The sequence below is a fragment of the Nematolebias whitei genome, chromosome 5 (genome assembly GCF_014905685.2).
Source record: "Nematolebias whitei isolate Nwh7 chromosome 5, NemWhi1, whole genome shotgun sequence".
Taxonomy (NCBI): domain Eukaryota; kingdom Metazoa; phylum Chordata; class Actinopteri; order Cyprinodontiformes; family Rivulidae; genus Nematolebias; species Nematolebias whitei.
In genome coordinates, this window is record NC_056502.1 from 21,114,707 (window position 1) to 21,125,951 (window position 11,245).

General features: G+C 41.1%; 1 protein-coding gene across 1 annotated transcript in view; it reads left to right on the forward strand.

The window, feature by feature from the left end:
• The first annotated feature begins 376 nt into the window (after positions 1-376).
• The window catches only part of pde11al (phosphodiesterase 11a, like), a 20,553-nt gene continuing 9,684 nt past the window's right edge, over positions 377-11,245 (forward strand). The window contains exons 1-14 of the mRNA XM_037677004.1: positions 377-1,165; positions 2,707-2,865; positions 3,887-3,976; positions 4,076-4,216; positions 4,398-4,462; positions 4,589-4,709; positions 4,831-4,906; positions 4,996-5,063; positions 6,027-6,119; positions 6,645-6,695; positions 6,854-7,000; positions 7,081-7,188; positions 8,868-8,977; positions 9,058-9,148. Coding sequence (XP_037532932.1) covers positions 377-1,165; positions 2,707-2,865; positions 3,887-3,976; positions 4,076-4,216; positions 4,398-4,462; positions 4,589-4,709; positions 4,831-4,906; positions 4,996-5,063; positions 6,027-6,119; positions 6,645-6,695; positions 6,854-7,000; positions 7,081-7,188; positions 8,868-8,977; positions 9,058-9,148 — 2,109 coding nt within the window. The remainder of the gene's footprint in view (positions 1,166-2,706; positions 2,866-3,886; positions 3,977-4,075; positions 4,217-4,397; positions 4,463-4,588; positions 4,710-4,830; positions 4,907-4,995; positions 5,064-6,026; positions 6,120-6,644; positions 6,696-6,853; positions 7,001-7,080; positions 7,189-8,867; positions 8,978-9,057; positions 9,149-11,245) is intronic.

Here is an 11,245-nt window from a genome sequence, read left to right on the forward strand (position 1 = left end):
TCTATCTATCTATCTATCTATCTATCTATCTATCTATCTATCTATCTCTGTGTCTCTGGTGGCACAGAATGAAGAGAGTCAGTGCACACCCTGCCCTGCTCCCCCCCTCTCTCTTCAGTTTCTTGGAATAAAACATATAGGCGCTGCATTTTTCTCCACCACTGCATAATATTCTTCAGGAGACACGTGAGACACAACTCTCAGGCCCTGCTTTGACTGACAGCTGTAGCTCTGTCCTCTTTCGTCATCAGTTTGATGTCAATAAAATGAATCTGTTTGGCCCTTTTTGCTCCCACTGTGTCAGGGAAGAGTTTACAATGGTGGGAGTGAATGGATGAGTGTTCTCCGGAGAAGAGCCATTTTTTCCCCCACCATCATGACCGCCTTTGACTTTTCGGACGTGGAGGCTTTTCTGGACAGCCACCCGGATCTGTTCGAGGAGTATCTGGTCCGGAGGGCGAAATGCGACCAGGTGAGCAGGTGGCTGAAGGAGCACCAGCCGTCCAAAGTGTCCGCAGCAGCCGTGGAGAAGCGCGGCGCCGCCGCCGGCGCGGCTGAGCCGCTCTGGCCGAGCGGCGGTGACGCGCTCCGGCGCAGGTCCTCTCACATGGAGCTGCGCAGGAGCTTCGCCCGCTCCAAAGCCACCACCGCGCACCGCACATACGACGAGCACGTGAGTCTGAGCGAGCACGACGAGTCCCAATCCAGCATGAGGCGCCGCGCGCTCCTGCGTAAAGCCAGCTCGCTGCCTCCGACCACCGCGCACATCCTGAGCGCACTGCTGGAGTCCAGGGTCAACGTGCCACAGTACGCGTCCAGCGCCATCGACTACAAGTACAGGCTGAAAGAAACCAACGAGCGGGAGTTCTTCCTGGAGCTGGTGAAGGACATCTCCAACGAGCTGGATCTGACCAACCTGAGCTACAAGATCCTGATCAACGTGTGCATCCTGGTGGACGCGGACAGGTGCTCGCTGTTCCTCGTCGAGGGACCCGCTCATAAGAGGACGCTGGTGTCCAAGTTCTTTGATGTGCACTCAGGGACCACGGTCAGACCTTCATCCAGCACTCTGAACTCCAATGAAGTGCAGGTGCCGTGGGGGAAAGGCATCATTGGTTATGTGGCAGAGCACGGAGAGACCGTGAACATCTCAAACGCATATGAGGTAACAGAATCCTTTCACTGAAACTGTAAAATACTGAACAAGAACAACACTTTAAAAAAAAAATCAGTTTTGTGATGTCAAACATGATTGTTGAGTGAAGCTTTCCAAACTTTAAAAAGTCTAATTTAGACTCAGTTCTTGAGGAAAGCAGTTATTTTAGCCTCACACCATCATCTTTGGTCCGCTGGACTGTCTGAAGCAATGGGATGATGTGGATCCCTGCTGGATGGACTTTAACTATAAAACCAAACCTGTATCTTTTTAATACACAAATCCAATTTCCTTATAGAAGTTAAACATGCCAAGCTTATTTTATAGTATGGATACACACCGAGCAATGACTAATAGCTAAAACCACATCATCAGTTCACTACTGCAAACATCCATGGCTGATAAAGTGCAACAAAACTCTACTGCTGTTGTAACAAGAGGCAAGTAAGACATTTTGAAAATATTGTAATTTGGAATCACTTCAGAGGTCAGACTTCCTTCTAACATACAGCTAAAACTAAAATCTAGGTCTTAGAAAATCAAGGGCTGAGAAAAAGTAGCAATTTTTTTTGCCCATCTTTTCTTTGGACCCCCAGAATACCTATCTGCTTTCGACTGGTCGAATATTCTTTTCTGCTGGGAGAATTTCTATCATAAAAGCAAAATTATTGTCAGTATATGTCACATTGACCCCATGTAACAAACTTTACAGTAATTGTTTGCATAAATGACTGCAACACGGTAAAAAAAAAGCAATAATGAGACGATCCCTGGAGTTTTACTTTTGATGCAATGATTATTCTAAACGTTAATCGTCTAACAATGCTCATGCTGTACATAAACAGGAACTGCAGAGATTCAGTTTCTGATGTGATGTTTTAATTTGTTTATAACGCTAACAGTGTTTTTGTTACTATCATTTTATTACTTGCTGCTGCTTTAATAAAACTGAAGTTAAGTTTAATTGCAGCATCCTTTTCTTTAGCTGCTACAAAATATGAAAAGCATTGACATGTATTTGCTGTACTTTGCAGAAATGCCAGATATTATTGTATTTGTACACGAGGTTTGCCCTCTGTACAATGTACCATCAGTCATTTTTAAAATTGCATCATGCGCAATAATTTGACCACTTCATTGCATGGTTAAATTATTTTGTTTACCAAACACATTTAAGACATACATGTACATGTACACTACTACACACAAGTCTTTTTTGCAGACTGTTCTGTGCAGATGCCAGGTGCCACATGCTTCAAATGAAGGCGTTGCTCTGAAGGACATGTGTTTTCAACCATATGTTAGAGTATTTTAAATAAAAAATGTGTTAAAGGCTATATATAATAAGGTGCTATTGAAGGAAATTCTGAGCCACTTTAGAATGCAAAGTGTGTACAGTAATTTTCCTTTAAATAGATTAATAGAATAATTGTAATCTACTGGCTTAATGCTTGAACATTGCCCATCTGGCAACACTGGTACTTTGTTTTAATGTAAGATTTTGTGATGATGAGTAATAAATGACCAACGTGTGTTTTATTCAATTCCAGGACCACCGCTTCAGTGATGAAATAGACAAGTTAACTGGCTACAAGACTCAGAGCATCCTTTGCATGGCCATCTGCAACAGTGATGGAGAAGTCATCGGTGTTGTTCAAGCTATTAACAAGAACCCAATGGGCACCCCGTTTACAGAGGATGACGAGAAGGTGAAGCTCATGCTAACAGAAACTGCAGAAATCATTTATTATTTGTTCTGTTACTTCTGTGAATTGTATTATAGGAGCATTTTAGATAAGGGTGTTCAAGCTGAAGACATGCTGGAGCTCTGAGGCTTTCTAATGGCTGTGGAGAGGAGCAAATTGTTCATTCAGAAGCAAAATACCAGAAAAATTAAGAGAAAAGGTCAAGCTTTTTACTCAGGCATGGAGCAGTAAATATGTCTGCTTGTGCACCGCATACACAAACGTCTCGAGTTAATGCATCCTCAGTTGTTCCCCTGAAATGGGTTTGTAGAAAGTGCTTGTATTATAGCTCCATTTGGGGATTCACAGCTTATAAATGGTATTTCACACTTGCAGTTTGCTGTTTTATTCTCCCAGTATGCTGCTGCTGAGCCTATAAAATGTAATGCACCCAACAGATTTGAAGTGTTGGCTTCTTTTTTAGTGGAGAAGTCTGACATCAACAGTGCTCATCTTTATTGAAGAAGTAAAAAAGCTCCGGAAAGAGATGCCTGTATATGCAGTTTTTTATACTTTTGCCAGAATCTAAATGCACCAAGTTTCAACTGCGTGTCCACAAGGGGGCATAGTAAAGTTATGGAAGATAATTATATGTGATTACATACATTTTGTCTTGTCACTTAAACATGAAAATATATATAGTTCTCTTTTAGTCGTTTTTAATGTGAACAGAAACCTTTGACAATGAAAACAGATCATCTTTAAGTAAAGGAATTACACGGCAACTTAAAAAAGGAGGAAATCTTGATAAACACCAGCATGTTCTTACATTTTAGGGCCCTGTCTCACCACGTCTCCCTCTCTGAATCGATGCTTCATTAACAGAGAATCTATACGAGGGACATTTGTGCTGAGATGAAGCTGACTCCGTCGTGACTTCTTCCTGACATCATCACTCACAACCTAATGCTCCTCTTACCAACGTTAAACCCTGTAACTTCATTAGTGCACATATTTCACCACTTCCTCTTGTTCCTTCGCTCAGGTGCTGCAGATGTATCTGCCGTTTTGTGGAATATCGATCTCCAATGCAAAGCTGTTTTCGGAGTCTCGTAAGGAATATGAAAGGAGCAGGGTGAGGAGTTGTGAGGTGTTGCATCCTATATGAGCTCGTTTGGGTTTTTTTTTGTGTGTGTGGTCCTCGAGGGTTTGGGTGTGATTCTTGTTGCCGCAGGCCTTGCTGGAGGTGGTCAACGACCTGTTTGAAGAGCAGACCGACCTGGAGAAGATTGTGAGGAAGATCATGCAGCGAGCGCTGACGCTGCTGCAGTGCGAACGCTGCTCCGTGCTTCTTCTGGAGGACATCGACTCACCTGTGAGACGCTTGTCTTACTAACTTTCTGAACTTTTCCTACCTCGCGTAATAAACTTGTGGATTCTCACTTATATGAAACATGTGTGAACCATTGCTGTATTTATGTAAACTAAGAGAAGATCTTGATGTAAAATTCTTCTGTAATTGCAACATGCATGCATTGCTATACTTTTTCTTGCAGGTTGTGAAGTTCTCCAAGACGTTTGAGCTCATGTCTCCTTTGTGCAACATGGACAGAGACATCAGGTAAAAAAAGACACTCCAAAATATAATCACTTTAAATGACTGCTAAGATTGCTCCACAGTAGCTCAGCCAATACTTGCTCACAGTAATAACCGAGTGTTGTTTTTGGATGTTATTGCCTAAATTAGCATGGAGAAATTATCCTGTTCCGACTGGCTGATCAATAACAGCATCGCTGAGCTCGTGGCTTCCACAGGACTGCCTGTTAACATCAGTGACGTCTGTCAGGACCCACGCTTTGATGCTGAGGTGTGGACAAACTGGTCTCCGCGAGCCTAAATCAAACCTTTATTTAAAACTCTACGTATTTGAAATCACTGCAGACTTTAACTTCCCGGCCAAACTCTGATTGTCTTTTCTCTATTTAAAGGCAGATCAAGCCTCAGGGTTCCACATCAGGTCAGTGTTGTGTGTCCCCATCTGGAATCGAACTCATCAAATAATTGGTAGGTTGTCCCAGAATTTCATTCCCTGTTAATTTTTTTGGGAAGTTGATTTTGATGTTACAACAAAGGAAATGTGAGTTTTCTTAAAGGGGTCGCCCAAATTCTGAACCGCTTGGACAGGAAGACGTTCAACGATGCAGATCAGAGACTGTTTGAGGTCGGTTCTTCAAGGTTTCTAAAAATATCAGCAGAACTTAATGCACTCAGTACTAAAAATATGAAAATTCAGATCTTTTGAAGTGGAGTTATAGGACATTTCTTTTATGAGCAGTTAATATCTTACCTGTCAGTTTGGAGAATTGAGAATCAGAACTTAAATCTAACTGGACTGATGAGCTAACGGCCAGTCTGAAAGGGGCTAAGACCATTTTTTTGTTGTACTCTGTTAATCCCCAATGGGGAAATTAATTGTCTGCATTTTTTCCCATTGCTCATGTGACACACACAGTGGGCTGCCATCCAAGGCGCCCAAGGAACAACTTACCTTGCTGAGCCCAGAGTGGGGCAAATGAGGGTGGAGGCAGGTGTGGGTGTTTCACCTTTTCTGTTGGGAGTTGAACCAGGCAGTTGACCGGCGACCCACCGATCACAGGCCCACCATAACCTCTGCACCACCACTCCTCCAGTCCACATTAGATCACTTTAAACAATTTTAGTCTCAAACAATTCAAAGCGCTTTATGCAAACACTAATTTTAGGTTCTTTTCACCATCTATTTTACATTTCTGTTATTTACAGATGATTTTGTAGTTGTTTGCAAGTGCAGGTAGCAGCAGCAGCTATGCATCCTGGGACACTTCTGGCTTGAGTATCATAATGCTTTTGCCAAAATAACAGAGTAATGGGAAATATCCTGTGGTTCTAACTCTATACAAAAGAGTTTTCTTGAACTAGCATGCTTTTTTTAAAGAGTGGAGTTGTTTGAAGACAGCAGCAATCCACCTTGGTCTTGGCTCCAATCAGGTTAACCATTAGCTCGTCAGTTAGGTCAGAAACAAACTCTATTACTCCAAACTGAGCTTTGTTCGACAGGTTAAACAGTGATTGTTCACACCCTTTCTACAAAACCCAACTTTAAAAAAATCCGAACCATCTCTTTAAATTTTTACTTTATGTTCAGGCGTTTGTGATATTCTGTGGACTTGGGATCAACAATACGATGATGTACAACCAAGTTAAGAAGACGTGGGCCAAACAGTCAGTGGCGCTGGACGTAAGCATACCCATCTGTCCAGTTTGTTCTTTTTCAATCAGATAGTATGAAAACATCCAATGTGTCATTTTATATGATTTAGAAACTTTTCCTCTTTTATGCATGACATTTTATTAAATAAAGCCAATAAAATAATCTAAAAGGGAATAAAACAGATTGTTATTCGCAGAGACGAGGTAAAACCGTGTTTTGACAAGTACGTGGTGCGTTTTCTGCTCCGCTGCTCCGTTTCTAACCTGATCCATCACATTATCCTCAGAAAACACGGTTCTACATCTCCACAGTATTTGAACTGCTTTCAATAATTCATGGTAAATACATTTGTCAGTCTGCTCACTTTTACCATCAAAGCCTGTTTAATTCCCTGTGAATGTTGCTTTTGTTGTTGTTTTAAAAGCAGCGATGAACTGATCTAATCCTTGTTATGCAAGATGAAAAGTAGGACAGGTCCAAGATTACTGGAAAATGTTCATGTAGCAGAACATCAGAATCAGTCTTCTTTAATGATTGATTTATGTTTTTCAGATGTTGTCTTACCATGCTACTTGCTCCAAAGTGGAAGTTGACAGACTTAAGGTAATTTTCAGTTTAAATTACCAGAGTGCATACATGATAATGATATTGTGTAGAATCTGTTAGTTATTGCAGGTTACTGTGTATTTTAAAAGCCGTGGGCTGATGTCGACCCCTTTCTGTCCACGTGACTGACAGAGCTGTCTTCTCCCCTCCTTAAGGCTGCTAAGATCCCCCTGAGCAGCGAGCTGGGCATCGACGAATTCCACTTCAACGACTTCTCTCTGGACAATGACGCAATGATCACAGCTTCGCTCAGGATGTTTCAGGAACTTGGTGTGGTCCAGAAGTTTAAGATTGACTATGAGGTGGATAATACAACAGATTGTCTTCTATCATCAAGAGTCAAAAGGATTTACGTAGTAACAAACAGAAGTTGTTCTTGTAGGTTTTGTGCCGCTGGCTTCTGACTGTGAGGAAGAACTATCGAACAGTGGCGTATCACAACTGGAGGCATGCTTTCAACGTGTCGCAGTGCATGTTTGTTATGATCACGGTAAGTTAAAAAAAAAAACTCTGATCAAAAAAATTTTTTTTTTTTTTTGTATTTAATAAATTTTTAAGGTTAAAAAAGCCTTGCAGAAGTTGGTGATGAAGTTTCCAGAGTGCTGAAAGAAAGAGCAAGGTAGAGGGACCCCTGCAGACTATAGTCCCTGTGACATCATGGTTTAAGATAAGTGGCAGAAAATAGAAAGACGGAGAGTCAAACATGAAACAAAACGTAATGAAAATAATGAAGTGATGGTGTAAAGCACTGAAGTGAACGATGAACTACCCAGGTTTCTAACAAAGTTAAATCAGGTCTCTGGATGGATAAAAAAAATTAAAAACTTGTTGAAATGTTTTGTCTTTAATCCAAAAGACTTTGTCAAGTCTCATAAATAACCCAGAATGATATGCCAAAACCACAAAAAATATTTTCCTTTCCTTTCCTTTTATTGTGTAAATGCTTGTGAAGCATTTCCACTATTGTGATCCATTTTTCTTCCATACGTATTTTGGTGCGATTCTCCTACCACAGTTTTCAAACTATTTCAACAAATCATAATCAAAACGTTCAGCTCTTTCAGGACAATCCTGATATGACTTTTGGCATTGGTGCAACTTTAGCTTTTTCAAATATTTAGCCTTTTCTACCATTTTTTCTCATAGAATATGAATTGAGCTCATTTTACAGCCTTCAAGTCTTTAGATGGGTTTACAGCCTTTTACTGCTCCTTTCACATTTTGTTCTGGTTCAGCTTCTTTCAGCTTCCTTGTGCAGATTTACTGTAAACATTTTTTTAAACGCATTTCATCTAATTTCAAATTTATATACTCCTTTCAGATTACCGGTATTTCTGCTAACTACAACATTTTTGTGCTTCTTCAAACTTCTTTCTGCTAATTTCAGCTTGTTATGTTCCTTTTAGCTTATTTCTGCTAGTTTCAGCTTTTTATACTATTTCAGCTTCTATATAGCTGTTTTATGTTAACTTGAGCTTTTTCAGCTAATTCTACATTTTTGCATACATGTCAACTTTTTAAGCCTAATTAAGCACAAAAAAGTGCTCTGTCCACTTCTATATTTTACTGTAATTTCTGCATCTTTCTGCCTTTTTAGCTACTTTTCTGCAGTTTTTTTGTGCTAATTTAAGCTTTTTTAAGAAAATTTCCACTTTTTTGCACATTTTTTGTTCTATCAGCCTAACTGGGCAAAAATGTTCTTTCTACTTTCTTCAAATTTAAGCTAATTTAAACTTCTACCTTTTCAGTTACCGTTTTATCTGTTTTCAGCTAAATTAAACTTTTTCTTGGTAATTTATGCTACTTTCAGCCTAATTAACTTATTTCTGCTAAGTTCAGCTTGTTATGTTCCTTTTAGATTTTTTCTGCTAGTTTCAGCTTTTTCTGCAGTTTCAGCTACTTTTTAGCTTCGTTTGTGCTAAATGTAGCTTTTTCTGCTAATTCCACTTTTTTTTTTTTTTTTTTTTGCTCATTTCAACTCCTTCCACTTGCTTCTGGTAGTTTAGGTTTTTGTGTGGTTTTTAAGCTATTTTTCACCTGTTTTTTGTTAACATTAGCTTTATAAATAAATAAATAAATAACTTCTAATATAACCTAAAAAGGAATGAAATAAAACAATATAAAAATAAACTTTTCTCAATAGACAATAATCAGCTTTGCTTTGTGCAGACAGCCACTTTCCAGGATGTCCTGTCAGATGCAGAGATCCTGGCGCTGATGGTTGGCTGTTTGTGCCACGACTTGGACCACCGAGGCACAAACAATGCGTTTCAAGCCAAGTGAGCCTCAGAGACCTGTGCAACCAGAAACCAGTGTTTAATGGAGCTAGAACAAATCATTTCCCCTGTTGTTCCTCTAGGACCGGCTCGGCTCTGGCTCTCCTCTACGGAACGTCAGCCACCCTGGAGCATCATCACTTCAACCATGCTGTCATGATCCTACAAAGTGAGGTCAGGACAGTTTTTATTTTTACAATCTTGTAAGTGTTGCAGTGTTTTATCTGAAATGATAAAACAAGTTTGGATGTGCAGTTTGAGGAGGATCACTTAAAAAGATTAAAGACAGATTTAAGTCAAAGTGGATTGTAATGACAGTTTATTGTAATAAATTGTATCAGTAGAATAACAGAGAGCAATACTAAAATACAATTTAGGATGAGGTATAGGACTAATGTAAATCAGGTTCAACAAATGTTATGCTATGAAGCACTGGACCAGCTCTTTACCCTCACTAGGATCCTTGAGGGTTCATGGGAGTTTGTTCATCTGGTCTACGTGTGTTTTTTGAACTTGGCGAAGGCACTCACCGGTGTTCCTCAGGGTACACTGTGGGGTGCTTTGTTAGTATGGGGTTCTGGACCCGTTGCTTCGGGTTCATTGCCGGTAGTAAGTCGGACCTCTTCAGGGTGGGAGTTGGACTCCGCCAGGGCTGCCCATCGTCACAACTCTATTCATAATGTTCTTGGACAAAATTTCTCGGTGCAGCCAGGAGGCGGAGGGATTCTGGCTTGGTGGCTTCAGGATTCCATCTCTGCTCTTTGCAGATGATGTGGTCCTGTTGGCGTCATCGTGACGTGATCTTCAACTCTCACTGGAGCGGTTTGCAGCTGAGTGTGAAGCAGCTGGGATGAGAATCAGCACCTCCAAATCTGAGGCTATGGACCTTAACTGGAAAAGGGTTTGCTCTCTTTGGAGAGAGGGTGAGGTTCTGCCTCGAGTAGAGGAGTTTGAATGTCTTGGGGTTTTATTAATGAGTGAGGGAAGAATGGAGTGGGAGATCTGACAGACAGATTGGTGCAGCATCTACATTATTGCAAACTCTGTGCTCGTCCATTGTGGTGAAGAGAGAGCTGAGCTGGACGGAGACCGTGGGGAAGACCCAGGAAACACTGGAGAGTCTATTTCTCTCAGTTGGCCTGGGAACACCTTGGAATCCTCCCAGAAGAGCTGGAAGAAGTGACTGTGGAAAGAGACGTCTGGGCTCTCTGCTCAAGCTGCTGCCCACACGACCCAACTCCAGAACAAGAGGGAGATGCTGAATGGATGGATGGATGAAAGGATGGATGGATGGATGGATGGATGGGCGATTCAACTAAATACCATCAAACTTTTAAGATCTAACAGAGGGGAATCATGTAACTCCATCCTGTTCCCTCAGATCTGCCTCATGTCTCCTTTCACCCGCCTCACCACCGTGGGGAGAAGAACATTCAGCTGCTCTGCTCTGGAACTCACTGCCCCCAGAAATTAGAAACTTGGACTCTCTCTCTCTCTTTAAGGCCAGACACAAAAGTAATGTGTTCAGGACTGCTTATCCAAGTTGATTAGAAGTTTCAACCATGCTGTCATGATCCTACAAAGTGAGGTCAGGTTTGGATGATCAGAAGTTGCAATTTTTTTAATGCAGCATTTTTGCATGCTTTAGTATTTCAATGTTTTTATATACTTATTTCATTATTTTTTATGTTTTTATTATATATATGTATATATATATATATATATATATAATATATATATGTATAAAATCAGCTGAGACGGCTGTCCAAGCTGAAGCCTATACTCTCCAAAAAAAACCTTGAGACAGTGATCCACGCCTTCATAACATCTAGGCTTGATTACTGCAATTCACTTCTGTTTGGAATCAGTCAGTCCTCCATTGCTCGTCTACAACTGGTCCAAAATGCTGCAGCCCGATTTTTAACTGGTACAGGCTATAGAGAGCACATCACGCCAGTTTTGGCCTCCCTGCACTGGCTGGCTACCCATTCACCTTCGGATCCATTTCAAAATTCTCATGTATGTTTTTAAATCACTGAACAGTTCCGCCCCATCCTATCTCACTGATCTTCTGCAGCCATATGTCCCACCGCGCTCTCTGAGGTCAGCAGACCAGATGCTTCTCTCAGTCCCAGAAACCCGTCGTAAGCTCAGAGGTGACAGGGCTTTCTCTGTTGCAGGTCCACGACTGTGGAATGAGTTGCCACTGAGTGTCCGGCAGGCTCCCACACTCTCAGTCTTTAAGTCTCGCTTGAAGACCCACTTCTATTC